At 47.0% G+C, this 15357-nt stretch overlaps 1 protein-coding gene across 1 annotated transcript; it reads right to left on the bottom strand.

Annotated features, from left to right (window-relative positions):
• Positions 1–377: 377 nt before the first annotated feature.
• Positions 378–13479, bottom strand: rnf216 (ring finger protein 216). The gene is made up of 17 exons (XM_076142928.1): positions 13343–13479; positions 12448–12569; positions 11777–11907; positions 10367–11605; positions 10178–10254; positions 9839–9947; positions 9519–9680; positions 9204–9315; positions 8821–8954; positions 8323–8373; positions 8036–8173; positions 7438–7586; positions 6880–6958; positions 2963–3060; positions 1788–2010; positions 1516–1585; positions 378–1229 (listed from the first exon to the last, which is right to left on the bottom strand). Exons 2-17 carry the CDS (start codon positions 12512–12514, stop codon positions 832–834), a joined length of 3237 nt encoding a protein of 1078 aa, XP_075999043.1. The 5' UTR covers positions 12515–12569; positions 13343–13479; the 3' UTR covers positions 378–831.
• Positions 13480–15357: the final 1878 nt, after the last annotated feature.

Below are 15357 nucleotides of genomic sequence, written 5' to 3'. Positions count from 1 at the left end.
ATGCGTTCACAGCCTGCATGCAGAAACAAGAGGTGGCGACTGTGTGACTGAGCGTGTGTGTTTGTGTGTGGCAAAGTGATTTGTCACACTCACAGCACTCTTTGACTGAACAAAGAAGCTCCCTTAGTTAGTAACATCACAGGGCCCAGCTGTCGCTCGGCTGTGATTGGTTGATAGCTCCCTCTGTCATGTGATGAGGACCTAGCCAAAGGGCTCCAAGAGCTCATATGACTCAGCACTCTTTCTGTACCAGACAGGGGGGGCAGGGGGGGGTCGTGTCTAGAGAGGGACTCACACAACAGCAACCACGTAGATAAAGAGGAAAAATGGAAAAAGATACAAGGAGTAACTCGTACGAAGCACAAGCACAAAGCCAGTTAAACAGAAACCTTTATTAAAAAAACAGCGTGGCCTCACACTGTATAGTTTAAGATTCACAAGGGAATGCTAACGTTGGTATAATGCAAAAATATCTTTATAAACCTGAAAAACTGTCCTCAGATTCCCTATGAAACAGTCCAACCCGTTAATTGGTGCAAATCGATGAAATCGAAGGGAACGAAGGAAAGATACAATATAAGAGCGCAAGAAGAACGACGTTCCAGGTGTGGGGAGAGAGAAAGTGTGTGAATGTTTGTGGCTACAGAGGCACGGATCATTGCAAAGTGGATCAATCATGAAACCAAAAACTACAGACGGTCTGAAATATGCACGAGCAAACAATATTATAAAAGGAAATATATTCAACACTGAAATTAACTCAACGAATGCAACTGTGATTAGCGAGCATGTGCATATGTGTGTATGTGTGTGTGTGTGTATGTGTGTACGTTAGAAGCGTCTGTAGTAGCGCTGCGGCGGTCCATAGTGCATTGGCATGTCCATCATGTCCATGTTGTGGTGATGACGATTATGATTGACAGGAGGGTTGTTGTGATTGTGTCTGTGGCGCTGGTGTAAGTTGTGATTATTGTTCATGGGAGGCAGCTGCTGCAGGGCGGGGAAGAACGGCCCCGGGGCCAGCCGCGGCAAAAAGATGGGTTCAGGGAGCGGAGCGGGAGCGTAAGGGGCGGGCGGAGGGACGAATAAGGGAGCTTGGATGGCCTGGGGCAGGAGGAGAGGAGGCGGGGGGTTCGGCTGTAGCGGGTTGTCAGGGGGGGGACCGACTCGTGGTCGCTTGGAGTCTGTGCTGGGCTCCGGGGGCGGGCCGACCCTCTTTCCTGAATAGTCTGAGAGAAGAAGAAGAAGAAAGGACAATGAGGAGGAGAGGTTGTTGAACATTACAGCCGTGCTCAGCGATTGTTGTTGATAAGGTTTCTACATACGCTGATCACAATGTGGCAAATAGGAACACGCAAGTTAATGTCAACAAAGCCAAATTCACAGCGTCACAGAGCAGAGAGGATTCATTGTGCTGTGGTGTTTCCCTCCTTCTGAAGAGTTTCCTCCCTTTAGTGTTCACCGTAAAAACAGCTGGAGCCCTGAGCCGCTTACTGCTGAACACTAATTACTGACCTGCACACTTCTTATTCAGCTCCGCCTCTCCTTCCCTCTGGATCTCCTGGATGATTCGCTCGTCATCGTCCTGCAAACACACAAAGACGTTTATATTAAGCTTATGTAATGTGTCGATAACGCAATGATGACATAATTGTAGACTACAAGGCTACAAGCATCAGGCAGCGAGACGAACAAGAGGCTCAGACACAATCCAGCCCACAACAACTGAAAAAATAATATTGCATGGACGTGTTTGTGTGTGCGTGTATGTGTGTGTGTGTGTGTACCGTGGGGTCGGTCCAGAGGGAACACTTGCGGCAGTGCCTGCAGGGGGCGCCAGGCGAGCGGGCGTGCTGGCAGAAGTGGTTGTAGCCGGTGATGGCTTCTCGACAGAGGTAGCACATGAAGCTGCCGCAGCGACACGACATGCGGTTGCAGCCCTCCGACTTGACCAGGCCCGTGCCGCACTTCACACACTTCCTCACCCACGCCGCCGTCATGCGCTCCTCGCTGAGTGAAAAACGAGCAGCGGAGGGGAAAGAGATGGTGAAAGATTACAAAAGGGAGGAGAAATTCAAGGAGACAGAAGACGAACTGAAAGCGATGCCAAGGAGGTGTGTGTCTAACATCGAGCTAAAGTGTGGTGTTTTTCAACCTTGAGGTCCAAAGAGACATTTTGTTTGCAGATTGGAGCGAGTCACCCTGGGGTTTGCTGTCAAGGTCAAACACACATCACTCTGAACACATTTTCCTCCACTTTGCTATGACTACAGAACGACCTTTACACCACCATGAACAAGTGACTACGCGTTATGTTGTAGTGATTTCCTGCGGACGTGGACTGGACTAGATTCTCGGGTCAATGATGTCGGGAGGTGAGCTGCTCAAACCTCCTGTACTGATCTATCTACTGAGCTGCCTGACTCTTCCTGCCCTCTCTCAGAACCAGGAAGTACGATCTGCCAACAGTGCAAAACAGGAAGCACTGCCTGGAGGCTAACTGGGCCACAGGAAGCAGCTGTCCCCTCTTCCACTTCCTGGAGCGATGTCCAGGATGCGGAACCATTTAAACCGGCATCTCCTGTGGTGAGAGCGGAGCAGGACAACACGGCGGAAGAAGAAAAAAGGCAGAACGTGTCCTAACAATTACGAAAAAGGGGAAAGAACTCTCTACTCTCTTCCCCTGTGTACCTACACTTTATTCTGGCAGGTTTGGAATCTACTGACAACATTAAAAGACTGATGGTTCCTTTTTAAGGTTGAAGCACTGTGACAAAACACACAAATGATGGATGAGAGCCACCAAGGGACCTCAAAGTGTCGCTGAAGTTCGTGTCTGGTGCTGCAGGAGGCCTGAATCCATGTGTTTATGAGTGTTGAGTGTATGAGTGTGTTATGAGCTGAGACAGAGTTTCATCAAAGACCGAATGTGAAACCGAGGAGTCCCGGTTCAGACACTTACAAGAGCACCCTCATGCGGATCTCGTCCCTCTCCAGGACCTGCTCACACGTCTTCCCCACGTGCTGCTTCCACTGGACGTGACACTTCCTGCAGCTCTCCTGCATGTGGAGGAGACAGAGAGGGCAACAAAAACAGAATGAGCAAAGGATTCTGCTGTTTAATTTGCTTGGGCGAGACTGGGGGCTCATTTTTCACCATAGACGCTGTCATATCTCATAGGCATTGAATGCATCATGGCGTGTTTGCTGCCACATTACACCTCCCCTCCTCCAAACACTGTTTCAGTCAAACGCAGAACCACAATATAACACCTACAGTCACACTGTTCCAGTCCAGCTGCTGCTCTATATGCTGCTGCTGCCTCCACTGCAGGGACACACAGCTACAGTAGGCGTGGCTCTTTGTGCATATCAGCGTGTCAGCGAGTGTGTGTCCCTGCAGCAAGAGTCTGATGTGTTCAATGCCGACTGCTCGGTTGCCTAGAAACAGCAATTTCATCCTCCCGACGTCAAGTCTGTACGAGAGACATTTTACCACTCAGCAGAAGGACGGACACAGACAGACACACACACACAGACACACACACACACACACACACACACACACGGTAGTTTCCCCCAAGTTGAGTGCTGCCGTCATAAATATTTGAACTCTTCATGTAATATTGAGCAGTGTGTGGCATATGACACACACACACACACACACACACACAGCACAGGGATGACCTATGTCTTCCCAGCAGTCTCCAGCTTGGCCTCTAACCCGGGATGGAAGCTGTGTGTTGCTCAGAAACACACCCATCACACACAACCTGCTGCCTCCTCCTACACCGGTTTTCAATCAAAGTGTGTGCCTGTGTGTGTGTGTGTGTTGCCCTGCAGGCTTATTGCTCACACACTCTTCGCAGGGACAAGGTCAGCCAAAGGGTGGGGATCTGGGAGGAAGAAGCCAGAGTTTTGGCTGGCATATAGAGCGGCTGGGCACACAGAGCGCTTTAAAGACAAAATACAGAGGCACAGGAAGAACACACACACACACACACACTCTGAGACACACTCAAGGCAGCACAGCAGTCTTCACATCTCTATGGCATCTATGCGTTTATAGGGAGTGTCACACACAACTGCATGAGAAGCGTGTGTGTGTGTGTGTGTGTGTGTGTGTGTGTGTGTGTGTGTGTGTGTGTGTGTGTGTGTGTGTGTGCATAAAGAGGTGAGGAAACTTGGGCTTGTGAGCGTAGAGTGTGTGTTTGGGGGGGAATCGGGGTACAATGTGCAAGCTGAGTGCTGAACTGACCTCACCCTCAGAGAAAACCAGGCTCTCACAAAGACAGCAGGAGAGAAGGAGAAGTGGAGGAGGAGGAGGAGGAGGAGGAAGACGAGGACTTTAGGCAGAGTGGGGAAAGATCGGCCCCTAGTGGCAAAAACAATACAGACGGCTGACTGAGTGTGTCTGAACGGGGTTGGACACACCTGAGCTGTATGTAGCGGCACGGCGACGGCTGAAAGACTCTGAACACGGCTGTCACTCAAAGGATGAAGCCGGATTGGACCGTCATCCTTTTTCCTACAGCCATTTTACTACAAACACACACATTCACACGATACTAGCTCCCTCCATCCTGTTCCTATCGACCAAATTGTTTCACTATCGTCATTCATCACACTCCTCTTCCTCTCCTCCTTGCCCCCCCCCCCCCTCCATTCATACCCCACTTTCTTCTGGATCTCTCTCTTTTTCCTGTCTCTCCATTCTCTTGCGGTGCAGGCTGCAGCAGCCCTTATAAGGCAGCAGAGCTTCTGATTGGGGGGGAATGCAGAGCGTGTGTGTGTGTGTGTGTGTGTGTGTGTGTGTGTGTGTGTGTGTGTGTGTGTGTGTGTGAGTGTGTGATATTTGTGGGGAGGTGGCTTTTACTGCAATCAAATCTGTGTGTGTGTGTGTGTGGAACAAAGGACTGGGGGGGAAATTTAGAGTGAGACGTGTCACGATCCTACGGTAGACGACAGTTTCCTCAAAGAAATGAGGAAAGCGGCACGTTGTGTGTGAGTGCTCAGTGCAGCAGCAGCAACACCTACACACACACACGAACACACTCATCTAGTTTCCTATGACAGCCCTACAACGGCCTACATTCCTCCACTCTCGACTCGTTGTAAATTTTCCAGACGAGCCCATCTTACAGCCCCCATAACTACATGTGGAATATACATAAGAATCTGTGTGTGTGTGTGTGTGTGTGTGTGTGTGTGTGGGTCAGACAGAGCCAGAGGGAAACATTGAGTGAGTGACAAGAGCATAATCTGGGTCAAACATGAAGCAGAAGCACATTTGAAACAGAGGAGGAAGTGTGTCCGGCCAGTAGGAGAGCGGTGAAAGGAGAGAGGAAAAGTGTGTCCAGCCAATGAGGGAGCGGTGTACAAGCAGACGGGTGGGCTTACAGAAGTGTGTCAGTTACATAATGGAGCCCCTCCCTGCTCCAAAGAACGAGCGGGATGTTGGACGTTACAGTGCGTTCAGGATGTGTAAGCCTTTTTATAACACAAAGACTGGGAGCAGAGGAATAAGGTTAGCCGTGTTTAGGGTTAAAAAAAATGGAATTTACCCATTTAAAACTAGCTGATTGCTCATTAAACCCCAATATCTTGTTTACCATCTCTACACTTGCCTTTTACGTAAATAAGTAAAAGTTGGAAGGCATCTTTGACCGAGTTAAACTTATATTTTGTGTTTTGTATCTCTCTTCTTCATAAGCAGGCCCTGACTCACGTTTATTCACTCAAAAACTCGAAGTTAAAACTCTTCTACCTTATCAAACACATTCTGAACCGACACATCTGGAGCGTGTCTAACACTTTACGTAAGTATGTGTGTGTCTCTTTTGTTAATGGGATGCAGCTGTGCAAGAGATGCTGCAGCAGAGCCAGCGTGACCTCATGGCTCCATCTAGAGGCCAAAAGACGGAACTGCAGGAAGGGAGGGAGGGAGGGAGGACTCCAAAAACATCCTGAGGTGAGACGTCTGTGTCTACGTTAACTTAGATGTTTGCTTACATTTAGGGGTTGGATGCTTGTGTTTGTGCTTACTGTAATAAACGTATATGAGCCAATATAAAGGCAATTCATTTTGTGTCTGATTCTTTATCCCAGGAGTTCTAATACACTTTACAAATCATCCTTGACTACGAGGTGCTCAGAGAGGAACGCACTGGATATCGAAAAGAACATTTATTCCGGGGTGTTGGCACATTCCCATCTCTGTCTCCCACATGCCAGGAATTTTGTGATGTTTGTGTGTGTGTGTGTGTGTATGTATGTATCTATGTGGGAGGGAGAGAAATAGTTCATGATTGTGTGGTAGGACCGGGTTGGAAACAGAAAAGGAACAAGACACGTGAAGACAAAGAAGGGAGGATCGTGTTTATGTGGTAAGGCAACAGGATTGTACGAGGTGTGTGTGTGTGTGAGTGTGTGAGAGTTCAATAATAGAGATTTTTCTACTAGAATCCGTGAGACAGAATTGGCCCGACAAAAACAACACCTCCCCCTGCATTCTTCAGACGGAGGGAGGGAGGCGGAGAGATAAACAGAGTGAGAGAGACGGAGTGACATCCTCGCCTTTTCTAATCTTTCCTCTCACATCTCACGTTTTTGCCCGATGCCCTCTCGACCTTCGATGAGATCATCTGTGTGGGAGCGGAGGCGTGCCTGTAGTTTTTTCTATGTGATGTTTGACTGAAATACTGTCTCCCTTTCCTTTTAATTATTATCTGGGTTTATTATCCGACTAACAGGATGTTGCAAAAGTGGTTAACACCCGAGTTCAGCCATGCCTCTGTTCTAGCAGTATAAAAAAGGACTGACTGAATAAATACCTTAAACAGTAAAACAACCCAACCAAGTAGTGATAAGACCACTAACCTTACGACATCGGGGGTTAGGACAGCTAAACAGAGACATTTCTTTGTCCAGTAAGGCTGGGAAGTTGCAAAATGGACACCTGAAAGAGAAACCACACAAAATCTATGATGCAATTTTAACCCCAGACACAAAAACAAAGTACCGCTGGTTAGCAAACGGTAAACATGACTACTTGATGATTTACAGAGCGAGCCCCTGTGAACCTTGAAATAAAACTGCTCAAATTTCACAGGGATGTAAATTGGATTTGAATAGGCAAAGGCAGGTGAAGATCCGTCCACCAAAATGTAAAACCGTGCCAGGCAAAACAGCAATTATGTAAATGAGAAAGTTCATCAAATGGATCAGGAGGATTATCCAAATCAAACAGAGGACAAGTGAAAGTGAAAGGTGGAGTGAAATGTCAGGTGATACATGGAAATAGGCGAGACTGGAGAAGGTGTCACATTTCAGTTAGTGTGTTTGGCTCACATTGTGCCGGTCCTACTCAGAGGGGTCAGAAACCAGACGAATGCAAGGCTTACACAAGAGGATCTCACTCCTTTTCCACACACTTACCGCACTAGTTCGTCAGCACAGGTGGCAGCGACCGCTTCCTCTGCTTGCCTCTCGTAGTATTTACACAGTATGTTCTCTGGTAGGACCTTCTCCAGCTCACACACAGGGTAGGAGCATAGGCAGCCCCCGTCCATGCAGCTCAGCTCCAACTGCAATGCAAAACAATTCAGGTTTTAAAAGTCATCCTCAAAGCTCCCAGGGGGCAAAACGTCTTCATCACTGATTTAAATACAGTGAGTTTATAATGGATCTTAAAATCTTTTCTACCTGGATGAGTGAAATTAACCCTTTGCAAGTGAATAATAACCATATATTGATCAACTGGCTTGTTTTATTTGACAGCACTTTGTAGATTAAAATGAGTTGAATTTCAAATAATCAAACGTATGAAAATGGCCAGGACAATTTCCTGAAATACCCCTTAGAAGGGTTTATAAATAATCAAATTGTAGTTATATTTCATTAGCATGTCAGGGAAAATTGTGTCATTCAATCATTGGAACTTTTTTCGAGAACTGTTCAATTTCTTTTTTGAATTGTTTTTCCTTTTTTACGGTTTTAATTCTGTTGATTCAAAACAAATGCATTCATTCAGTACCTTTCCAAAGCCAAACACCGCCTCCTGAGCATATTTGACCAGGCACTCTTTACAGAACAGATGGCCGTCTGAACACTGGGTCATCTTCTCAAAAGCAAACTCCCCGTAGCAGCAACCGCACTCAATCAGCTGACCGTCCTGAAGAGAGAACAATGCAAAGATATAATGACAACAGGACTCAAGTGGACAGAGGGGAACGACGTGCAACAAATGATCCCACAGGCTCAAACTTTGTAACTTAGTGGAGATAAGATACGAGACACAAGCTTCTGTTGATGCGTTCCTACCTTCTTATATTCATCCTCATTAACCTGCAGCGCCAGGAGGAAGTCCTCGTGCTACAGAAAAACAAATCAGGCTGTCAGGCTTTAGAGAGGCTTCATATTATCAACACACAGTGACTTGGACAGAAGAAGATGGCTTCTCGTTCTATAACTACCCAGTGTTTACCAGTATAATTGGTAAAATCATATTCTCATGTAGGCAGACTCTGTTAAGACTTTAATTTCAAATGTTTGACTCAAAATAATTACAGCCTTATCATCGTTTGTTGTCTGCATCATATCTGAGTGGCCTGGTCCGGTCAAAAGACAAAAATGCATCCCACACACTGATTTGCAAATGAAAAGGACTTTGTAAAGGGAAATGTTCAGCAGCTAGCCTCCCAAATATCCCCCTCCATATATTTACACAAACCAGCTGCTGTACACAACTAAACTCACAGACAAACTGAAGTGTAATAGATAAGAAGCCAAGTGTGTGTATGTGTGTGTGTATGTGTATACCTCTGCCCATTCCTTGGCTTTTTGCTGGTAGAAAGAAAGCTCCTTCTGGACAGAAGCCTCCAGATTATTGTACGTCCTGCAGTAACGACGGTCATTCTCCAGAAAATACATTCTCTTCTCAAACTTCATTGAGCCTGGTGAACAGACAAGAGACTGTTGAGTGTGTGAATCTGTACTCATTACATCATACATTTAGTGTGACTCATGTTCCTTTATGGCAACACACAAGGTAGGTTTGTAGTTTTCAATCAAAGGTAGTTCAATATGACTCTTGACTATTTGACCCTTTAAGGGATTATGGGTATCAAACAAGGACACACACGCCCTAAGTAAGACACAGGTGAGTTTGAGGGACACAGAACACACAGACAGAAATAATTCACCATTCTCAAATTGGAAATCTATGAAGCAGCGCTCGGAGGAGGTTCTACTCCGTCGTCGTTTTCCTGAGGGGTCCCCTGAATCTTGCCACTTTTTCAGAGCGTCGCATAAGGCCTGAGAAGGATGGAGAGAGGCAGAAAACACAGGGCAGTGTTGGGAGGACATGGATTAAAGAATGGAGACAGGAAAAGGTGTTGAGAGCCAGCAACAGTTACAGAGGTGGATAACAGAGAGAACAATGACCAAGCAGAACAATGCCACTTTAGTCACAATGATTCCATACAAACTTGCAAACACGGTATGGTGACCTTGTTTACCTTTCGTGTGATTGCATAGTGTCCCTTAAGGACATTGAGCGCCCATTTGATGTCCTGGCAGCTGAGCATCCTGAAATCTGCCATGAGGAGATCAGCAGCCTGCATCACAGCCTCTGGTCCCACTGTCGCCAGCTTAGTGAAGTCAAACAAGTCCTCAGTCGCCTGCAGGAACACACAGTCAAATACATAAACGGGTACACACACTGTCCTATGTTACATTCAATAACATAAAAAAAAATGAGTGAATTACTTTGAGAGAAATGTATAGACTGTATATAGGACGCTCAAGTCTGCTCAACCATCCCAGAACACACACACACCTCTGTGGGGGTGTCTCCAGACTCCAGTAAGATGCTGGTGGAAGCTACAGTGGCAACCGCAGCCTCCCTCCTTAGGTACTCTGGGTTCTCCAACAGCAGGTTACAGATACTGTAAACACAAGGGGGTGGAGGTTCAGGGTGGGGTTTGTTACACTGAATACCAGACAAAGATGAACTTGAACATTGAATCTATCTGGTCTCTCCTATTAATACTGTAGTGTAGACATCTGACCACTATAGACCTTAATAATATGTTAAATTACCATACCAAGTCAAATATGTTTGCATTTATTAGAGCATAGTAAGTAAAGAGTTATGGAAAAGATGGTTCCTCCTTACACATTCAAGTCTTTCACATTATTCTTTTGGATTAGTTCTGCTACATGGTCTTCTTGGACATCAGGGAATAAATCCATCTGCAAAAGACACACAGTGTGGACAAATCACAGTTAAAAGCAAGGAAGACCTGTTGTCCCGGTGCATCTGTAAGGAGCAGATCTAACTTAGGGAAGTTTGTCTGACACTCACAACAGCAGTGATGAGGGCTCTGATGTGGGGCTGCTGTTCCGGTCTCTCCCATGGTGCAGAGGGACCGGGCCTTGCATCCTCAATTCGGGGAATCTCATCTTGGGCTGTAGGGACTGCAACTTGACCGAGGGCTGGATTTACCCTTTCTGGGTTTGGAACTAGAGCTAGACCTGTGGGAGCAGGAGGAGCAGGAGGGTTGAAGTTTGCATTAGGCACTCTGGTATTGTGGCCGAGGGCGTGTGGACCTGCACCGGGGGCAACAGCCTGGGGTTGAGGGTTATTGCTGGGCGCTTGGCTCCCGAGGATGATCTGATGCCCTGCCTGAGGAGGTCCTAGTCTCTCTGGGGCTGCGGCTATTAGCACTGCAGATGAAATCAATGGTGTCAGCTGGGCGGCTTGAAAGACCTGGGCAGGAGCCTTGGCCTGTGGCTGTGGTTCAATCTGAATTAGGTTGCCTTGGTTGCGATAGGCGGCCCCATTCGGGAGCAGTGCCTGAGGCCTGAGCTGCAATCGGGGCTGGGATATGAGTGCAGGGGCTTGGATGTTTGGCTGTTGGGGAGGGGCAATAGGCTTCATCTTCCTCTCCTGGATAAGGCTGTTCTTCGGGGCCGCGGTCCCACCAGACTGCAGCTGTGTAGACGTACCAGGCTGGGGTTGTGTACACCTCGCCATTCCTTGTGTCTCTGTAGAATCCAAATGAGTATTTGCAGCCGCACGAGAACAGTGTGCAGCAGTGGTAGACATGCTTGTCTGGTGCTCCGTCTGTGCTGAAGTGCAAGCTTGTGGCTGTGTGTGTCCAGATGTGCTAGGCTGGGACTGAAGGTGTAGTAGCATAGGCGTAGCAGATATGACAGCACTGGGCTTGGCAACTGTGGAGGTAGAAAGGGTTTGGGTCGACGTAACAGCAAGGGGCTCCTCTGTTTTGTGTGCGAATGCGCCGTCGTGTTTCTGTGAGTTTGTATCAGGTTTTGGCTGAGCCTGTACGTACGATGAAGTGCCAGGTTGTGGCGGTTTGTGTCCAGATATGTTCAGCTGCAGCTGTGTCTGTAACCGCACAGCTGACCTCGCTGCAGTGGAGCTGGCCAGGACATCTCTGGAGGTAGACTGTACAGAGTCTGGGTCTGTAGCGAGCGCTGCAGAAGCTGCGCCACTTTGACTTTTGACTTGAATGGGTTTGTTGGCGGCTCCGCCCCACCTTGCTGCTGGACGAATCACATGTCTTCGCGCCGGAATGAGTGGCTGCAGAACAACAGAGACAGATGATTAAAGACTTTGGAGTGTGCATTATTAATGGCAATTTCTACACATTGTAAAACATGCAGGGTGATTAACAGAACATAATAGCTTTGGATACATTTCCTGTATGTTCTACTTGAGGAATAGAGACAGATTGAACACTTTATAATTCACCTCCAGTATGCTGACGTCGTCGTCGTCAACATCATCTGGGACTAGAACAGGACTCCCAGGCACCAGAGTCACAGGATCCTCATCAGAGTCATCAGAAATTGTGATTGTTTCCCTCTGTCGGGCCCGGGAGCCTACACACACACACACACACACACACACACACACACACACACACACACACACACACACACACACACACACACACACACACACACACACACACACACAGGAGTAGTATTAACATTGTGTGCAGAGTAATGGGGGACAGAAAATATATAGAATGTAAATAATATGGCAGAATGGCAGCTTGTATTCCATGGAGCGTTCATATGGTAGTTTTCAAAAATGATAGCAATGACAAAGCAACTGAAAACACTCTTGATATCTTGCTACTGGCTGATATTTTCCCCAGACCAATGCCCAGTGGGCCTCATGGGTACAGTTGAATTTAGTGTAGATGATACTTCCTTATTGCCATGATAAGAAGTTTCTTTTATGTGGTGTTACAACAGAGGTTGGATACTTACAGGCCAGTCTTACAGTGTCCTGCTCTGCTGTGTTACAGACTGACTTTGGTATCTCACTGGTGATGGTGATTACTGAAGCAAACTGATCATGTGTGCCTGAAAATGACAGCTTTTGATTTGAGCCTTCATATGGAGAAACCTCACCTTGGCTGCGGTGGATGTTAAAGCTTGCCAGATGGATGACATCATCATCACTCCCTCCATCTGCCATTGTTATGCTCCACCAACTGCCTGGGTCCCTATAGTTACTGATCAATCAGGATCATCTACTCCACACACACACAGAGGGAGAGAAAGAGAGAGAGACGGTATTCCCCAGCACTTCAATAAATACAGTTCAAGTTTCATTTTTAAAATTTAAAATCTTCTCAAGAGCACAAAGACCACAAATTACGGGAACATTAAGGTACAAAAATGTAATCTAAGGGCCATCCCACCACAAAATACTAATAAATAACTTCCATAGGTGGACATTTTCCACAACTGTCAAAAAACAACAACAAAAACTAAAGGGTAAACTGTGTTTGGGATTAATGTGTCACTTCAAATCATTACTCATAATAACATCCGTCAACTAATGAAAGGTTAGGAATGTGTCGTAAAGGCTGCTTCCAGACAGCGACAATGACTGAATGGTTTGTACCATAGCTGTATTGGCTAACCGAGCCCTACAGCAGTGCACACTTAACTTAGCAAGTGACTTACAGCCACTGGAGGAACTGACGCCGAACAACTACGACGAACAACTGCCGTGGTGCGCATTCTCCTAACACTATTGCTGCTGTTGTATCATTAGCTTAGCTGTCTTCGTGATGTTAGCTACAAACAAACATGCCAGAAGATAATTCGAGCATTTCCGCCGACACAGACAGACGAGTGCGCTGAGCTAAGCTAACGTCAACGCTTACTTGACGGGTAGGATAGCAAGTATGTTAATTGCTCACTTCCTCCGAATATGTTTGTCAATAACACTGCGCCACACTGTCAATGTGCACTCCGACACATAGATGTGGAATATTCGCGCACAAATGCCCAATACCTCGGGTTTAATTCTTGGATATCCACAACGAAACGCCTTCTTGGTGAGCTGACAATCCGTGAAATAACGAAACAAACAGACCAAACAACAGTGGCCATAACGTCACACGCACAATGACGTCGACAAAGCGTAACAGCGGTGGCTTCTGGGAAACGGAGAAGCCACCGTTTTTTGTTCCTCCTCTTTCTCTGCTTCTTCTTCCCGTTCTTTTTCAGTTAATGCATGATAATTGTTCCAAAAGCCTTGCAGGTTCATATATGAATTCTAGGATAATGAAAGTATAGTTTGTGTGTTTCAGTATGTATTCTGTTGGCTTCATTGTGGATTCATTCACAAGGCTATGCATTTTGGCATACATTTACAAAAATACCTAATAAATGTAGTTGTGTCACCAATATTAGCATATGTTTGAATTCAAAGCATAAAGTGTATTGGTCCTGTACTTGTTATTATTTGGCGTCAGGTCGGCCATCTTGATGGTCATAATTGAGGAGGGGGTTCCATCAAAGGCCAAGCTCTTTCTTTCTCTTTAGTGTTCTTTACAGTCTGTATTTGCAGGAGAGTATGACTGTACTTTCGTTGTATTTTTTATTTTTTTTGCTATTTGACATGACAGTGCACATGCAGTTTGGAGATTGCTTTTGATAGAGAAAGAGGGGGGTAAAAGAGACAGACAGAGAAGTAAATAAATGTTTATTGGGAACTATGGGATGTGATACACACGTGGCTAAGATGTGGAAGGAGATGGGGGGACGGTGACTGTGGCCATTGGCTTGCACAGTCGGGTTGTTTATAGCGTTGTCAGATAAATAGTTGGGTTCAGTGTCAAAGTAAAGGTAGTGGGGCCACCATATCCCACTACTGCTAGTCTGATTGGATGTGTGTAGCACAACCCAGATACATTACATTACATTACATTACGGTCATTTAGCAGACGCTTTTATCCAAAGCGACTTACAATAAGTGTGTTCAACAAAGGTAGATAAAAGAACTTCAGGTCACAAGAAATCGTAAGCGCATTTCCTTCCTAAACCAACAGCTAAGAGCATAACTAGAGCTAGAGTAGAAGTGCAATAAGTTAGGTACTATGATGAATGAGAAAAAAAACAAAAAACAAAAGGACAGATTAGAAATGAAAGATTAGAAAACAAGAGCATCAGAAGAGCTAGGACAGAGTAGGTGATGTCCTAAGAGGGAGGATCCGGGTAGTGTTTCTTGAAGAGATGGGTCTTCAGCCTGCGGCGAAAGATGGGTAGCGACTCCGCTGTCCTGACATCAGTCGGGAGAGCATTCCACCACTGAGGTGCCAGAACAGAGAAAAGCCGTGACCGCATCGATCGCAAGCAGGGGCCGCTGAGCGCCGGGGCAGCCAGTCGCCTGGAGGCAGCAGAGCGAAGTGGTCGGCCGGGGGTGTAGGGCTTGACCATAGCCTGGAGGTATGAAGGAGCTGTTCCTTTCACTGCCCTGTAGGCTAGCACCAGAGTTTTAAACTGGATGCGAGCAGCTACGGGGAGCCAGTGTAGAGAACGGAGAAGGCAAGATGTGTGGGAGAACTTGGGAAGGTTGAACACCAGACGAGCAGCAGCTTTCTGGACGAGCTCCAGAGGTCTGATGGCGGAAGCCGGGGCGCCAGCAAGGAGGGAGTTGCAGTAGTCCAGGCGGGAGATGACAAGAGCCTGGATCAGCACCTGCGCTGCCTTGTCGGTGAGGAAGGGACGGATCCTCCGGATGTTGTAGAGGAGGAATCTGCAGGAACGCGTCACCGAAGCGATGTTTGCCGCGAACGACAGTTGGTCGTCCAGGGTCACACCCAGATTCCTCGCGGTCCGAGTAGACGTCACCACGGAGTCATCTATGGTGATGGCCAGGTCTCGGTGCGGGCAGCCCTTCCCTGGGAGAAACACCATCTCAGTCTTGTCCAGGTTGAGCTTCAGGTGGTGCTTCGACATCCACCCCGAGATGTCTGCCAGGCAAGCAGCGATGCGCGTCTCCACTTGGGCGTCAGAAGGAGGAAA

Source organism: Genypterus blacodes, unplaced genomic scaffold (assembly GCF_046128005.1).
Source record: "Genypterus blacodes isolate CSIRO-AG114 ecotype Tasmania unplaced genomic scaffold, CSIRO-AGI_Gbla_v1 ptg000022l_1, whole genome shotgun sequence".
NCBI classification, from domain to species: Eukaryota; Metazoa; Chordata; class Actinopteri; order Ophidiiformes; family Ophidiidae; genus Genypterus; species Genypterus blacodes.
The sequence above is the reverse complement of the archived record's forward strand: the minus strand, read 5'-3'. Positions and strand labels throughout refer to the sequence as shown.